The following is an 18,260-nucleotide window of genomic DNA, read 5'->3' as shown; positions in this document are numbered from 1 at the left end:
GTGTGGGAGAAAATAAGTGGTGTATGTGTATACAGCTGCTACGCTCCACCAAGTTTGACACTGTTTGAATTCGAGCAAATGATTGATAATCTTGTTCTCGACGCAAGGGGACGAAGTCCAAAGGTGATTGCTGGTGATTTCAATGCCCTAGAGTGGGGTAGCAGAGAATCAAATGCTAGGGGAGCGCAGTTTAATAGAAGCTTTCGCGCAGATGGATATAGTTTTGGCTAGCGAAGGTGCTGTAAACACCTTCCAGGAAGGGGGGTCAGGTTCAGTTGTACACCTGACCTTTGTCAGCCCTTCGCTGGCGCGTGGTAGGTCCTGGTGCGTCAGCGAACGCTACACCCACAACGATCACCAGGCAATCTTCTTTGAGACATGTGTCGAGCCTCAGGCCAAAGAGCCATCATGCCCGAAACCGAAAAAGATTTCAGGCTGGTCTGCAAAATCCTTGGATGAGCAGACCTTCATAGAGGTGTGGTTAGATCAATCTGATAAAGCAGGCGCCTCTACGGAAAGAGCCATCCATCTGGCTCAATGCATCTGCCAAAGCATTTGACGCGTCCATGCCTAGGAGGTGCTCACTTCCTCGTAGAAGATCAAACTACTGGTGGAATAATGAACTGGCCGGTCTTCGATCAGCCTGCCACCGAGCCAGTAGAGCGGTTCAGAGGGCGGTAAGTAGAGTTGATCAAGGGCAGGAAAGAGTGCGCCTACAAGGCAGCCCACAAAACCCTCAAGCTCGCCATCCAGCGAAGCAAGAGGAAATGCTTTAAGGAGCTCTGCTCAGAAGCGGACGTAAACCCGTGGGGGAGATGCCTACAGAATCGTGATGGGACGATTCAGAGGCCGTTCATCTCCGCAGATCATGCGTCCTACCCTCTTGCTGAAAATCATCCAGGGGTTATTCCCCCAGCAAGAGGAAAGCACCGACACATTCCGACCACCTCTGAATGTGACGGCAATTCCGCCAATCACAAGAGACGAGCTGCTGAAGATCTGCGGTAGAATAGGAAACAATAAAGCGCCGGGCCTGGACGGGAGTACCGAATAAGGCCCTTAAGCTTGCCGCTGAAATCCAGGCCGGACATGTTCGCTGAGTTGTTCGAAGCGTGCATGTCCGAGGGAATATTTCCAGCGGACATGGAAGCAACAGAAGTTGGTACTTCTGCCTAAGCCTGGTAAACTTCCAGGTGAACCATCCTCAAACCGAGCCATATGTCTTTTGGACACGGTAGGGGAAAATGTTAGAGCGGGTAATCTATAATAGATTACTCCCGGTTGTTGAGAGCCAAGGCGGCCTTTCAGATCGGCAGTATAGGTTCCGAAAAGCCAGATCAACCATCGATGTCATTAAATTGGTTACGGGCTTGGCCGAAGATGCAATCCACGGAAAGGGTAGTACCAGCAAATATTGCGTGGTAGTAACCCTGGACATGAAAAATGCATTCAATTCGGCCAGTTGAAATCTAATACGCAAATGCCGTAGCGAAGATTGGTATTCCCGCCTATCTCGCTGCTATCGTCGATAGTTACTTAACTGAAAGGAGGCTCTGGTATGACACCGATGACGGACCCCAGGAGTACGCTTGTTTCCGCGGGTGTCCCACAGGGCTCGGTATTGGACCCACTACTGTGGAACATCATGTACAACGATGTACTTAATCTTCCCCTTCCGGAGGAAGCCACAGTGGTGGGTCACGCTGACGACATAGCACTGGTTGTTGTCGCAGAGCATCTCGAAGATGCTGAGTTATACTCAAGCGAGGCAATCAGTGCTGTCAAATGCTGGTTAGAGAGCTTTGGTCTGACGCTTGCGGATGAAAAAACAGAAGCGGTCCTCATCATTAAGCGCCGGAAGAGAAATTACGCCTGTGTTAGAATCGGGAATCATATCATCACTTCCAACCCGACCATCAAATACTTGGGGTTGGTGATAGACAGGAAGCTCAGCTATAAGCAACACATACAGTATGTTTGTGATAAATCATCCACTGCCAGTATGGCCCTGGCGAGGATGATGCCGAACGTGGGAAGGCCACGGCATACCTCTAGGTTGCTTATAGCCAGGGTGGTGACCTCAATCATGCTCTATGCGACGCTCAGTTTGGAGCGAGGGGTTGCAGATGTCAGGTAATACTAGTAAACTGAATGGAGTCAACAGGAGGACAGCCCTGAGGGTATGCTCTGCGTTCAGGACTGTCTCAGATGATGCAGCATTCGTCATCTCTGGAATGATGCCGATCGACATCTTGGCAGATGAGATGCCGAATATATACCATGCGAAATCAATCTCTCCCTTATTGCAGACGAAGAACGCTGAGTGGGAGAGATCCATAAATAGATGGCAATAGCGGTGGGAACGCTCGGGAAAGGGTCGGTGGACTCACGGGCTCATTTCCTGCCATCAGTGGTTGGAGGTGGTGGTGGAGTGGTTGGAGAGACGACACGGTGAGATTAACTATAATCTCACCCAGTTTCTCACGGGACATGGAGGATATCTCCAATACCTTCACAGGTTTAAATTGGAGACTTCACCCGACTATCCAAATTGTAATGGAGTCCCAGAGGACCCAGAGCATGTATTCTTCCACTGCCCGAGATTTGTGGAAGAAAGGAGGAATCTAGAGGAGATTCTAGGAGAGGTGTTGGTACCAGCAAATCTGGTGCTGAAAATGGTAGCACATCAAGAGAATTGGGATGTGGTCAACTTCATGATCGCATCTATTCAAGATAAACTGCGAAAGGCAGAGGAAAGGAGAAAAGCGCGGTCACGTGCGCCGCGTATAGAAGAAATGGGATTAAGCTAGAGTGAGCTGACTACACCCCGTGATGTAATACCTTATGGTGGTTCCGCGGGGCAGGAAGGGAGTCTGGGGTGGTTTTAGTCGGTAAAATCACACACGCTGGTGTGTCCAGACCAGTGTCTTTTGTAGATTTCCACCTTCTCAAAAAAATACAGATAAACAGACAGTCAGACAAAGAGACATTGAACCGATTTTAATAAGGTTTTGTTTTACAAACGGATGGAAAAGAGCCAAGAACGTATACTTTTTCTGTATGAGTTCAAACTCGGTCATAAAACAGCGCAGGCGTCCAGGAACATTAACAGCGCATTTGGAGCTGATAAGGTAAGCGAACGAACCACACGGCGGTAGTTCGAAAAATTCCGGTCAGGCGACGTAAACCTTTAAAGTGAACCACGTGGACATCCAGGACCATCGTTGACAACGAGAACCTGCGTTTGCTAGTCGAATCCGACGAATCCGATCTGTGATAGGCATTGCAGAGAAACTGGGCGTACACTATTCAACAGTTTCCCGGCACTTACAACAGCTTGGAAAGGTGAAAAAGCTCGACAAATGAATTGCACATGCCTTACGGAGCAAAACGGCGCTTCGAATGGAAATTTGCAGTTCTTTACTCTTCGCAACAGAAGTGATCCCTTTTTGCACAGAATGTGATGGAGTGGATATTATACGAAAATCTTCGCGCGATCAGCACAATGGCTAGATGCTGATGAGTCACCGAAGCATATGCCCAAACCGAGCCTCCATCCGAAGAGGTAATGGTGATTGTTTGCTGGTCTATGGCCGGAGTTATCCGCTATTTTTTTGGCACCTGGAGAAACGATAAATGTACAGAAATACTGTGCCCAACTGAGTATTCAACGGCCGAGATTAGTCAACAGAGATGGTGCGATACTCCTTTACGACAATGCATGGCTTCATGAATGCAAAAGTTGAACGGATTGCAGTATGAGACTCTGCCTCGTTCACCATGTTCACCGGACCTTTCGCCAACCGACTACAATTTTGTTAAGCATTTGGATAATTTTTTGGCGTAAAAACAATTTCGGAATAAAGAGGCCATCAAAATTGCCTTCGACGAGTTTATCAACCCCCGAAAATTGGATTTCTACGAAACTGGCATACATGCTCTCGCTGGGAGAAGTTTTTTGAATCGATTGGCACCTACTTTGATTAATTAAATAAATTTTTGAAAACTTTAATTAAATAAATTTTTGAAAACATCAACGGCGCAACAACCGGTATCCGGTCTAAGCCTGCCTTAATAAGGAACTCCAGACATCCTGGTTTTGCACCGAGGTCCACCAATTCGATATCCCTAAAAGCTGTCTAGCGTCCTGGCCTACGCCATCGCTCCATCTCGTCTTCTTTTTCTACCATAGATATTGCCCTTATAGACTTTCCGGGCTGGATCATTCTCATCCATACGGATTAAGTGACCCGCCCACCGATACCGTCATGGTATCGCTCATGCCTCCCCTATTTTGCACATCACAAATTGTTTTGTATCATATATCAAAAATTGTGAACTTTAGCAAAGCAAGGAATTAAATTATTTAATATATTTGAATCAGGAAAAGCAAAAGAGACATTTTAAACAAAGACTGGCCGAGCGGTGCAATTAGGGACGTTAACGAAAAATTTTGAGCAGATTTATTGGCATTTCTTCAAACGAAACATAGTCCTACCAGAGATATACCTGTAGTGTAGGCGCCCAAGTCGTAACCAAGGCTACTGCATAAGATCACCTTAAATATGGGGCAGCACTGAGCCACATGCATGCACAGTTAAAGACATTTGCAATTATAACATTGAGAAGGAGGTAAATGACCCACATTTATGTAAATGTTTACTCACTGCCGATGATGAAACACTAGACGTTGTAGCATAGCAGCCTCCACAAATGGAACAGCTGTAACAACCGGCTTTCTAAAGCATAAATGCTGTAAAAACATTAATTATCCAACTAGTTTGCAAAATTCATCAGACTTCCAGCAGCCCAAAGTAAACTGTTATAAACATATTTATAGAAGTTAAAAATTGTGTGTGTCTATGCTGTGTATAGCGTCATTATCGAGTGAACTCACATGGACGCCGGAGTTGGAGTTTGGAAAAATATGCAGGCAAGATGAACACAAAACCTTTATATAAGCGTCCAGTTACTGGTATTCCCACTTGTTTTCTTCCTGTTGTTAACCCTATAAGATAATTTTATTTGTCCGGGCGTCTCTGGATATAGAGGCACGGAGAAAGGTGTAGTGGCTCAACGCACGCGCGCAAGTCTAATAAAGGAATCGTCGTCAACACCATGGGCCATAACAAATCAAGCAGTAGGTTGTAATTTTGCAACCCCATCTGGCAAAGGGAAAAGGGGAAGGTACCTGGTATGACAATTGATGGTATGGATACAAGCGGGAAAATAATAGTATGGGATTAAAAAAGTCACGCCTTTCAGGCGTCGGTCACGATACTGGTAGACTACTAGATAGACTAGATTGATTTTGTGACTACAATCAGAGCCCCGCTGAGACAAGCAACAACGGTACCAGACTATACCAAGGGCATCGCTTAGTATTCATACTGGTGGATGCAAGACATACCTAAATCTCTACCGAACTAAGGAGTATGACACCAGTGTTGAAACGCAACACCACGCTGAGGCCCGAAGATCTCTTCTCGCTTGAGCATAACCACAACCGCATGAAACTCCCACTAGGGGCCTACCGCAAATAACCGAGCTGTACTCACATTCAACGGGAGTTCACCTGAAGTATGAGAGTCCAGGAGCTATCCTGGTTCCCATGGTACCAGTATATCTCTGGTAAGGTTTCGTGATCAATTTGCCACTTCAGATGAGACCCCGTGCAAACTCGGGTCTGATCGCCCTCATCATTGAGCTCAAACGGAGTAAATTGAGGGCGTCAAAGGGAGGGAGTCGCGCTAAAGATAAACGCCAACAAAGCCAGGATTAACAATTTACATGTCGTCGCACTCTCCGTATCTACACTAATGGCCTGAGCATCGAAAATGTTGATCAATCTTCATATATATCTAAGAAGCGTTGTTTCTGCCAATGGTGATGCCGAATTGTTCCATTTTCGCTACCCGATGCATTAACAATACTAGATTCGCCTTCAGAATCAGAAAATACACTTTTCTCAACACTCAATCAAATTAAGACTGTTTTGTGATGTTTTTTTCTGTGTTGCTATATGGGAGTATGGCATGGAAATTGACTCCCACTTTTACCCAAAATCTCTAATCCTTCTGCGACGTTTCAGCAGGGTACTGCTGGCTTGAATACTACTTCGAATAAAGAACCTGTGGGCGATGTAATCGAAAAGCGTAAGTGGCACACATTAAGGAGAGGCGACATATTCCGGTCTACTCACTCAGATGGCTGACGAGTAGGTGACCCCAAGAACACTTTGGCGCAGAACAGTAGAGGAGGAGTGGGGCATCTCAGGAAGTCCTTGAAGGAACTGAAGCGCATTTCAACGAAATGTGTACGATAGCGCGTAAGTGAAGTTGAGGCGCTATGTCCCACCATAGGGTGAATGGCAACGATATATATATTGTTGTTGGTAGTTTGTTTGTTGTTGTTTAGTTACTACTCGGAATTTGGTGGCCCTCAGCAAATTTTGCATTGTGATGATGTAGGATGTTAAAAACTGATTTTGACTAGCCATTTGGAGGATAGTTCAAGGGACAATCGGGGTAAAAAATTAATTAGCTAGGTTCATCGAAAACTACTCTCTTATGCTACACGTCAGATGAAAGGCTAAAGGAATATACTGGCATACAGAAATTTACAGGGGCTGCTATTTGGAACCTCTTTTAAGTAAGGTAATGTATTATGAAGTGCCTGAATTCGACGTCATGGAAGAGAGAAAAGTTATTTGCAGATGACATTGTGGTGGTTTTAAAAATGTGGAGGAATCCCTTATCTGAAAATCGATAATAAAGTGCCTGATCGATTGATGCCAAATTGAATTTCAACTTCATTAAAACCGTGGGAGCCCTAGCTAATGTTTTGTAAAGAATACTAATGTCCTGACCGAAATGCAGATGCATGACCTTTCTTAGCTGGAGGCACTGGTAATTGAGGTGAATCCGTGAAGAGTGATTTCAGCTTATTGCGCCGCGAGTATGCAGTGTATTAAGGGCAACACCGAGTGAGGCATGCATCATCCTGGGAATAATTCTTAAAGATATATAGAAGAAATTGCACAAAAAAGGTACTAAGGAAGGGGCAGAACCGATATAATAACCCCGCAAGTAAGTTACCACTTGATAGAACAGCCTACGGGCGCTGTAGTTATAATAGTTACATTTGGTTACATGAGTCTCCGGGCTAACGTCAGTGCATCAGTACTATACACCGGAAGTTACGGAGCACAAAATGCGAGCATATAACCCAGTGATCAGAATGATGAATCTTGAAAGTTAGAGGACCACAGTAAATGTTGCGATAATGGTTGCGCAAAGTAAGCTAACATTGAAAACGCAACTTGGGACTAACATGGGCGTGCCGGCCTTAACTAGGGTATAACCCACGGAGTAAGATGGGGAGGATAAGCCAGGCGAGAGGTGGAGGTGGTTTTTATGGGTATAGACATTCCGCCAGTCATCAAGCGTATCATCGCCTTATAAAATTTCCACCTCCTACTACAAGAAAGGTATGTGAACGTTATTTATTTGTTATGTTAAGATATCTAGATAACTAGATGGTAACCATGAATGAGCAGAGGGCGACGAAGTATAGTATGTACAATCTGCAATACTTAGGTTTTCTTAGATTAAATTGAGTACATTTGTTAGTGTTAGTTACATTAAACGCAAAGTCAAATGAATCATAAACTTGGTCTTACCAGGTTTTAACAAAAATGTAGAACCTGCGAAACCACAATGTTGTTATCATCGATAATAACACGGAAAATTGATAATATTACACAGAGAATGCATTTCTTCTGTTTACAGAAGTAAATAACCGCCAGTATCTTTGGATTATAGAGGAATCATTGAAATTATTCATATTAGTCGCATATGCGGAAAAGTATTCAAGTGTTTTGTCGAAAAAAAGCGTTCCCTGAACAAAGATGAGGCAGCTTCTAAGTTAACAATGGCTATTTCAAATGAAAACATAATAAATTAGTCATCTGGGATGCTTTCCGTATTTCTCGCTGTTAGTCTAACAAAGGGTTCAGTAATATTCTGTATCATCTATATATAGGTATGTATGCATACATAGCATGAATGGACGCTTATCAGCTTGTTTGATTAATCAGTCAAGATTTCTCTGTAGTTGCTTCATTAGTTTCCGATAAATGCGTGCAGCAATTTGTGAGCAATGTGGACCAGGTGTATCGGCGCAGTTATGGTATGCGACGGAATAGCATTTTGATTCACCCTTGCCGTTTGAGCCGTTTGGTAATGGATATGTGTTTATTCAAATGACGCTGTGGGATATTCAGCGACTTTCTGGGAATTGATAATGCCAAGAATTCTACGTAGAGCGTCGTTTTGAAAAATAATATCTTTGGTCACTGAATGCAATTTAATGCTATTTAAGATTGTGCGATTGTTCTGGAGTTGATCAGTTTTAATCTGGAACTTGGTTTTGTGATGTTATTGGAACACAAAGAAAAGTGAATTGAAAACTCGAAAATGGAAAATATTTGTATAATCCGGTTTTGGTTAGCTTTGGTGGTTGCCTGCCACGTGAGTGTCTGGTGTCAAGATATACCCCCAGGGACACTAGAGCCCGAGTTGCAAGAAGCGACAACGGATTTTGCTTTGGATCCTGAATCCACTAGTATTCAGATGATAACCACCCCCCATGAGGATAGCAAAACGACAACTTCTGATCCAAATACTATTCAGACAACAACTGCTCCTGATGAGAATGGGACAACAACGGATATTTCGCCTACAGAATCTGTTAAAACATCTTCTAATACGATGAAAAGCGCCACCGAAAGAGAAATTGAAACATCCACGGCAACAGCAACTGCAATACCTCCTACCTTTACCGTAACTACTCAAGGAACCCTTAGCACCACCCAAATTACAACAACAACCTCTACAACATCAACAAAGCCGCCGTGTCCTAGGCCAGTTTGCTTTTATAGTCTCAGTAAAACAAGTAAGTCTGTTTGTCTTGTGATTTACAAAGGTTTTGAGCCAATCACAGTACACGATTACACGATTCAGCCTATACTTCGTGGACGAATTATTTCAGTCCTTTTGAAGTGAAAACTTTAAACATTTTACAAAATTGTGTTCACTGTTGCTCTTTCTCATTATACAATGCTACAATATTTCTAGTTAGGTTAATAGAGAAGAAAAAGAAGTTGATAGAGTAGCACGGGAATTTACGATAGATTAGGTTCTGATCATTTGTTTAGAAGAGAGAGCTACAATTTTCAGTGAAAGTGGTTTAAATAATTGTCCTTTCTGAACAAACAAGAAATGCAAGGCACCTTTCACGCAGCATTTTCAACGATCGAGTAACAGAAAAATTAGCTCTCGCGGTGTCACCAGGAAAACATTTTCTTTACAACATGCTGGCGAAAATTAGTGGGTGAAAGTCTGAATCACGAAAGCCGTTTTGGCTGCTTCCTTAATTGTGGAATGCATTAACGTAACTGTAGATATCCCAAAATTGATGATACTAATGGTGAGTGTCCGGATAGCTGAGTGGTTAAAGGACAAGGCTGTCGTACGGAAGGTCGCGGTTAAAATCTCGCTGGCGGCAGTGGGATTTGTATCGTGATTTGATGTCGGATACCAGTCGACTCAGCTGTGAATGAGTACCTGAGTCAAATCAGGGTAATAATCTCGGGCGAGCGCAATGCTGACCACATTGCCTCCTACAGCCTACTGTAGTGTACCGTTACGGTCTTGAATAGAGTGCTCTAACACACTTCAAGGCCCTGATCCAATATGGATTGTTGTGCCAACGATTATTATTATTAATGGTGATATACATGTCACAGACCTGTAAGCACTAGATTGTTGTGCACTACATTCGTAAAGGTAAAGTGTGAGGAGGAATATGTACATTTGATTTAGGGCTGCTTGCTGTGGCCTATTTCAAGCTACTAATTTTTAGTAACTTTGTACTGATGAAGGGTGTAAGTTGCTCCCGAAATATATTCCTTCACTGAAAAATAAAATTGCAGTTTGGAGTAAGCTACTGGTCCATCAATTTTAGGCTAGACTTCAAATAGAAGACAATATCTAACCTCTTAGAAATGATCACCTTCCTCTTTCACTCATTGAAAAATATCAGATTTAAGGATTAATGGTGGGAGCATCTCTGGAGACACTACCTGAGCGTCGGGTAAATCCACAAGCTCAGCAGCTTGAAGCCCTTTGATCGCATTGATGACGAGATGATTTCGGTTTTATTTGCTGCAGTGACTAGCAATTTCATGTGGCATTTGACGTGGTGGAATGCTTCCCCCGCTCTTAAGCAGTTCGTCATTGTGGTTGAGGAATGCACGACGACACTGGTCCATCGAGCGATTTGTGATCATCAGGAAGTTCTTCCTAAATGAGATTATTCTTGTTTGCAGCAGCTTCTGCCTTCTGAACTCCAGATTCAGATCATCTATCAGAATCGCAATGTCATCAGAATTGCATTGGGTTGCTTATAGAAAGTCTCCTTCTCCTCTGCGCTATTGGAGTGTTTCTTATCCTGGATCGGAATCTCGCAGATAGTATTCTGTCTAATGTCGGTTCCCAGGATATGAGGGTGTTCCTAGCGGAAACGGTAATCATCAATTGGATACCGAATTCATTCACGTTCACAGCAACAGGAGGAATGCTCCCTAGAGTCTCACCATCTTATTTTGCCTTGCCCCAAGATGTCTAGTTTGTCTCGTTGAAATTCCGACTAAAGTTGAGGCAAATGAGCATTCTTGGGAGCCTTTATACCATTTCGTTGACAAGATTCTATACTATCATCAACCTTTGTCGAAAGCAACAGGTCGTAGCCAAAAGGTAAGCCCGGATCTTAGGCATGGAGGTGGTGTTGGACCCATCTTCTCAGATTGTATGAATTTTCCTTCCTGGTTTTTCAAACGGGCTTGGGATCGTCTAAAGTGGCTCGGATTAAGTAGTATTATAATTGTGTATAGTTAAGCATTGCAGCTGAAGATTACATTGCGGTCATGATGGGTGATCTAAGGTCAAAGTGCTTGGTGACCGTATGGTATATGGTATATTCATGGAGCGCAGAACTCGCTACAAGATAAGATTGACCAGCCACAAACATCTATTCGAATTGACCGTATCGTGATCAGAAGTAGATTTAGTAGTTATGTACTAGAACCCGTTTCAAGACCTACAATCAAACTGGACTTTTATGTCATCGACTTGTGCATTGGATTTCAATATCAGCATGTTTGTGTCGATTTACATGTCTAAATTATACTTTTCACTGATATTTTACTCGTACATATGCGTCTTTATATATTTGTTTTAGTATAATAATTGTTTTTATATGTTTGCTTTAGTGTTTAATTTTTTTACTAGATTTTTATAATTTCCGAAAATTTCTTTCAGGATTTCTTTTAATTTTCACGAGAATATGTTGTTACCATTGTTGCTATTTCAAAAACTCCCCATATGAGCGCTGCCGCCCAGTTCATTTAAGACATTGTGGATATCCCTACCAATATCCTTCTTATTATAAAGATGCGGAAGATTATCACGATGATAGCGAGTATTACAATTATTGAAACAGTATACGTTTAAGTGTTTAGGGATATTACTAGCATAATTTGTTAATAATTTCCAATATTTTTCTTTGTTAATAAAAGCATTCGTTTGATGTTCGTTTCATTATCTGCGAAATAATTCGAGTTACACATTTGATAAGCCTGTCCAGCAACCTTTTTCATCAGATGTTAACGTTTGTAATAAAATGTCTCGTTAAAATAGACACTACCAAATTATATTTTAAAAATACATACCACCGAGTGATAATTAATAAAACAAGTCGGGAAACCGGAAGCTTGACACTTCAGGTATAAAAGGTTTTGTGTTCCCCTATGTGAGGAGCATAACGTAGTTCTCCATTGGCTTATAGCATTCACCCGAGATATAGAAATGGCGCAGTTCTGGGCAGGTTACTGCCATTGCCAGAACTGAACGATTTAAATATCTCGAGGGGCAGATTACTGCCATTGCCAGAACTCAAGCGATTTAAATATCTCGTCAATGCTATCAGCCAATGGAGAACTGCGTAATGAAATTGTTTTTCCGCATTAACACAACCTGGGTAAAGTGGCATTCCCCAACGGGTGTTCTTTGTGATCGACGTATCAGCGCGCGTCCCAAATCTAAAATTTACTGCAATGTCGTCCGTCTGCCGCTCTCTACAGTTCTGAGCGTTGGCCGACTATAAAGAACAACGGCGTCTTGCGGTAATGGGGACGAAGATGTTGCATTGCACTGGTGGCGCGACACGTTTTCATCACGTCTGAAAAGAGAATATCCGCGATCGATATGGGTGGAAAAGTTGCGAGAGAGGCGTTTTCGAATGTGTGGTCACGTAATTCCCGCTAACGAGAATTCAGTTACCAGTATTGGCCAGAACATCAAAGTAAGCAACCAAAAAGCCGGCCCAAACAATCGTGGTTTGATACACTGGAGGAGGATTTAAAGATCCCGCGATTACATCCTGATCAGGCATTTGATAAAATAAAATGACGAAACCGATCACCACAGGCCGACCCTCGCTTGTGGACGGAAGGCTGAAGGAAAAGAAAAGGATATGAGAAGCGACGAGTGCACGACAGCTTCGTGTCACATAGCTAAAAATTCCATTGTCCTCTATTTTCTAGAAATCGATTTAAATAAATAATTTGATGGAAAGCCATGTATTGATAACGGTCAACCTCATACGCTTCACACTCTGAGTTTAATATTATTAGCAAATGCCAACATTGTTAACCAACATCAAATAAAATTACACAAAACCTTAAAACAAGTCGGAAAACCGGAAGCTAGACGCTTCAGGTATGAAAGGTTTTGTGTATTTCTTTTATAAAGAGATTTGGGTGTGCATTTGTCCCATTAGCATGTAGCACGTAAAATATGCATATATTATGTGAAAATAGCCACTTTCAAGTGACATTGACATTCACAGTCTTGAATTTGCAGAGGAGCGACAGATTTGACCTATTATAACTTTATTAGTAATAGTGCGATTTTCACCAAATTTGGCAGGATCATGATCTATACTGTAGCCTACATTGCTGCAAAATTTTGTGATTCGCGGGTGAACTTAAGGGGGGTTTTCCTGTCAATTACTAAAAATTATAGTAATATACTATTATTAACTTTATTTGAACAGGTATCGATATGGAGGGTATTTCGGAGCCTAAGCACCATATAGTGGCAGCCCCCTGATTTTTTCCAGATTTTTCCGTTGGGTAGTTCCTGAGAATGGGTTCGTTAAAAAAATGACCATTTTCAACCCCCCTCACTCCCCACCTTTTCAGCAAAAGTCAAAACTAATACCGGCTTCAAAAAGTACTAATCGAGACCTTTAATTTGATACCCCACATGACTATATTTGATGAAAAAAAAATTTACACTCACTTTTTGCATGTATGGGGACCCACCCTTAAATTCGTCGTAAGAGGATGTAACTCACTATATGCGTGAGCGTTCACAGTTCCCACCTTTCTACCAAATTTGGTGTCAATCGCTATAACCATATCCGAGAAAACTCCGTGTGACGGACAGACAGACAGACAGACAGACAGTAAACCGATTTTAATAAGGTTTTGTTTTACAAACAAAACCTTAAAAAGAGCTAGGAAGAATTAGATTCTTCTTGAATGGAATTTTAATATTTCACTCGAATGTCAATTATTCTCGTTAATTATGACGTCAGCATCTTATTTGTATGGCTTAGGATGCTGTTAATTAGCAAGAAATTGATAAGTTTGAACTTCTATAACTTTGACACTAATAGTTGGATTTTCATTCATGTCGGTGCAAAATTTAGTACACCTACGAGGTGTTTTTTAGTCAATTTCTTATAGTTGATAATATACTATTAGCAAAAGTATCTGCTCAATACCGGAATGGGATATCTCTCGAAGATTAGATTTCACATAAATGTTTTACATAAAACCTTGAAAAGGGCTGCAGATAAGTAGATTCTTCATAAATGCGACTTTAATATTTCAGGCGAATGTCAATTATTCCCGTTAATTATGACGTTAGCATCTTATTTGCATGGCTTTGGAAGCGGTAAATTCGCGCGAAATTGCTAAGTTTGAACTGCTATAACTTTGGCGTTAATTTCCAGATTTCCATGAAATTTAGCATGTATATAGGAAATATTATAGAGGATAATATTTCCTATATAGATGCTAAATTTCATGGAAATCTGGCAATTAACGCCAAAGTTATAGCAGTTCAAACTTAGCAATTTCGCGCGAATTTACCGCTTCCAAAGCCATGCAAATAAGATGCTGACGTCATAATTAACGGGAATAATTGACATTCGCCTGAAATATTAAAGTCGCATTTATGAAGAATCTACTTATCTGCAGCCCTTTTGAAGGTTTTGTGTATGGATAGAGGATGTGTATGTATAGAGGCATAGAGGATGCCTGTGCGAAATTGGGAAGTCCTAGAATGAATTTAAGGGGGTTTTACAGTAAATTTCTAAAAGTTAGTAATATACTATTAGGAAGTTTATGCGAGCAGATATCGGAATGGGACATACTTTGAGGCCTAGATTTCATCTAGGCGCACCACCCTGATTTTTTTCGGATTTTTAGGTTGGGCAGTTTCCGAAACCTGTCTCACTTTAAGTGCGTACATTTTGACTCCTTACTCACGCGCTTTGTAATTAACGCCAAATCAGTTTCGGAAAGTACAAATCGGGACCTTTCATTTGATACCCTACACGACTATATCTGATGAAAAAATTTTTTCAATCCCCCCTTTGGAACTCCACCTAAATTTATGTCACTCGCTGTATGCGTGGAATTTCATGGTTCCCATCTGTTCACCAAATTTCGTTCGTGCGTGCGACGGACAGACAGACAGACAGACAGACAGACATTGAATCCATTTTAATAAGGTTTGGTTTTACACAAAACCTTAAAAATGTGAGCGAAAGATAGGCAGCATAAAAGGGGAAATCATTTTAAATAGACACTGGCTTTGAATGTTAATCCATATGTTGTAGGAGAACGGCACATATCATTTGTAGATTAAATAAATCATCATCAATAGCACAACAACCGGTGTCCGGTCTAGGTCTGCCTTAGGAAGGTACTCCAAGCACCCCGGTTTTACATCGAGGTCCACTAATACGATATCCCTAAAAGCTGCCTGGCACCTACGCCATCGCTCCATTTTAGCCAGGGTCTCCCGTGTCTTCTTTTTCTACCATAGATATTGTCCTTTTTAGACTCTTCGGGTCGGATCATCCTAATCGATAGAAATTAAGTGACCCGCCACCGCAACCTATTGAGCCGGATTTTATCTACAACCTGACACCTTTAGGCTGGGCGTTTTGTGAGAATAGACCCCTAAAGTAAGTGATCTAATTTTCACAATTTGTGATAGTTAGAATCCTACAATCAAATCTCCAACGAGTGTAGAACACAGAGCAAATAGTTACATCACAGAAAGGTAAATAACTGTTATGGTGCCATCCACATTTAGTACGGCCTGTCAGTTACCCCGGAAGAGGTCGCAGTGCACTCGGCCTCCAATTGGACTGACGTTCAACTGGCGGACGTATTGGCGAGGCAAGTGGCATCATTAATTCGATTAACAAATTTGAGATGTGTGTGTGTGTGAGTTTGAGGTGAGGGAGAGGACAAAGCCTCTGAGCACTCAGACCTTAGTGGTCCATTGTACTCAATTTCCCCGTCTAACGGAATATCCCCGATTCATTTATATAACATAAGATTTCCGTTAACGGATGTGATGCTATCTGATGCATTTTTAGCATATCAACCCCAAAAACCTTGGATAACTCCTGTTCTGAACATATGCCCAGCAAGTGAATATGGCCTGTCAGAATGTCCACAATACTTCTGGAAGTCTTCTTGCTTTTCTACAGGATAAAATTTGCAGTATGTTTGTTTGGTTCTGACAGGAAAAGTTTGACTTTGACTTTTCTCCTCTTACCATTAACCTGGTATTGCAATTTGATCGCAACAAGGTCCCGAAACAAAATTGTCTAAGCATGGAGCGAAGGACAGTCCTGGAACTTTGCTAGCTTGTCGCCAATAGATAGGAAGCAGGTTTGGCATGCTGCAGGTTAATTTGACTAACTTTTATGTTTCCAGCCAAAAGTGCAGTCTAATATCAAAACACCCCCACACTGAAAAATTTGCTGTGTTCAGTGTGGATCTTACCGGTGTATCAGCTTGTCCTCGCCTTCCACCGAAAGTTCCGTTTTCTTGCGTCCGATTTGCCTCGCTATCGCCATACTTGATGGTGTAGCAACATCCATGTCTTCATTCCCAAGAAACTTCGCCTTCTTTTGGAGTGCCTTCCGTTGTCATTGGCTAGAAGCCCTCCCAGGTTCACGGTGCCCGGGCTGCATGGATCTGTTTCCACATACCGGCATTGGACCAGTTGCGCCCACATTACTAGCTTCCCTTTCTTCCGTTTTTGCAGGTACAGGTAGAGGAGAAGGTTCTGACAGGCAAGCCTGTAGTCCCTTCTAATTGCGGCTAAAGTTTCCTTCTGGCGAGTCTTCCTGTCCTGGTACTTTAGAAGAGTTAGGTAACAGTGGCACCGACAGGTCGGCGGTAGTCAGATTTCCACTTCCTCTAATCTAGGGAGTTGCTAGTACCATCTTTTCTGGTTGACCGCGCGGTAGACACCAGGTGTAAGTTTTCCAAGTGGAGAGTCTGCTTTTACAAATTTCCCCGTGGGCAGCATGAATTTGGTGAGGCCTTCCAAAATCCGCACTTTGGCCAAGATCTGATTTCTCGAAGTCGCGGGTGGATTCGAAGTCTGTGACTTCTTACCACTTTGAGAGTTACAATCCTTTGTTTCCATCTTCATGTGTTGTTGGACACCATTAGTGTAGTAAAGCTCCTCCACCACGACAAGGTGTTCTCCGAGTGAAGATGGCTCTGTCAAGTACGCCGAAGGAGTCCGCAGTGCACTCGGACGCCAGTTGAGCTGACAGCACCATCCGTGTACCGGCGAGCCAAGTGGAATCACTAGTACTATTTCCAAATTTGAGATACTTTCGTGTATGTTCAAACACAAAAATATCTCAAATTTGAGAGTTAAACTGACGCCACTTCGCTTGCCTGTACATGGACGGTGTTTTCACTTCCATTGTCAGCTGGGTAGCCAAACTGACTGCGAATGATGGCCTCCTTATCTCCTTTCGGGCGGCCGGTTGACCGAATCGTTTTTCATCCAATCACCGGCCTGAAAAAAATTGACAAACCAGTCACATAAACTGCGGACTGTTCAGGCGGCGACTTTTAAGCTTCCGAAAAATGCCTTTGGATGAGAACAGCATAAAGAAAATAACCTATGAAGACAACCTGGCTTCAGAAAAAGAAGAGGGTGTGTCAACAAGTTCAAGCACTTTAGGGGTGCTCCCCGCCATCCACGGTCAGTTCGACTTGTCAGGTACACTGAAACAGCTCGCAGTACACCCGGCTGCCTATCGAGCGGAAAGCAACATCCAAGAAACATGAAATTATCGCTCAATATCTAAACAGCATGTGTACGAACGACCGTCGACAGAACGCATCAACGTGCACTCGTACTAGTTTCCCTTACGTCCTTTCAAGCTAATCGTAGAATCGGCGGCTGAATTAGACGTTTTTCACATTTGTGCATTTCGGACGAGCATTTAAAATATTCAACGCAGCGCAATATGTCAGACCTTAGGAGCGAAACAAATACGCAAGAAAATAATATACATAATTCTTGCATCAAAGGGTAGCTTTTGTGAACCCTTTCAACTGAAAATGGGAGCGGCGTATAGTTCATTTACAGGACTACCATAAGAAAAATATAGGCACTTACCAGCAAATAACTAACAACTATTGGTAGAATATTCTGGACAACAAAAACTAACAATTGAAAGCTCTGGGAACACCTAAGGAAGGAACCAATAGCCATACGAATTGCGGATGGGTAGTGGATCGAACATACTTCACGAAGGTTAGCAAACAACATAGCAACATCTTGCCTAAACTGGCCACTAGAGGGCAAGGTAAATGTGGGTAGGCTGCAAACCGTAAGGAAAAAATGGTTTCGAACGAATTGAAATCGAACGCAAAAAATGTTAGAAATCTTCTAGTAGAGAGGCTTTGCCTTCGAGCAGGATTGAAACACTAAAAGAACACACTCCCTATAAAAATCCTTAGTCTCGAAAAGCAATTTCACTGCGAAGAGCTGATGGTGGTGATTTCTATATTTCAT

General features: G+C 42.4%; 2 protein-coding genes across 5 annotated transcripts in view; one reads left to right on the top strand and one right to left on the bottom strand.

Annotated features, from left to right (window-relative positions):
- LOC119652639 (nose resistant to fluoxetine protein 6-like) overlaps positions 1-18,260 on the bottom strand; it is a 140,548-nt gene that overhangs the window by 30,804 nt on the left and 91,484 nt on the right. The window lies entirely within an intron of this gene.
- LOC119652663 (integumentary mucin A.1-like) lies at positions 8,231-11,672 on the top strand. Its single transcript, XM_038056933.1, has 2 exons — positions 8,231-8,955; positions 11,382-11,672. The coding sequence occupies exons 1-2, from the start codon at positions 8,478-8,480 to the stop codon at positions 11,555-11,557; spliced, it is 654 nt and encodes a 217-aa protein (XP_037912861.1). The 5' UTR covers positions 8,231-8,477; the 3' UTR covers positions 11,558-11,672.

The sequence above is a fragment of the Hermetia illucens genome, chromosome 1 (genome assembly GCF_905115235.1).
Source record: "Hermetia illucens chromosome 1, iHerIll2.2.curated.20191125, whole genome shotgun sequence".
Lineage (NCBI taxonomy): Eukaryota > Metazoa > Arthropoda > Insecta > Diptera > Stratiomyidae > Hermetia > Hermetia illucens.
This window is presented reverse-complemented; position numbering and strand designations above follow the sequence as displayed.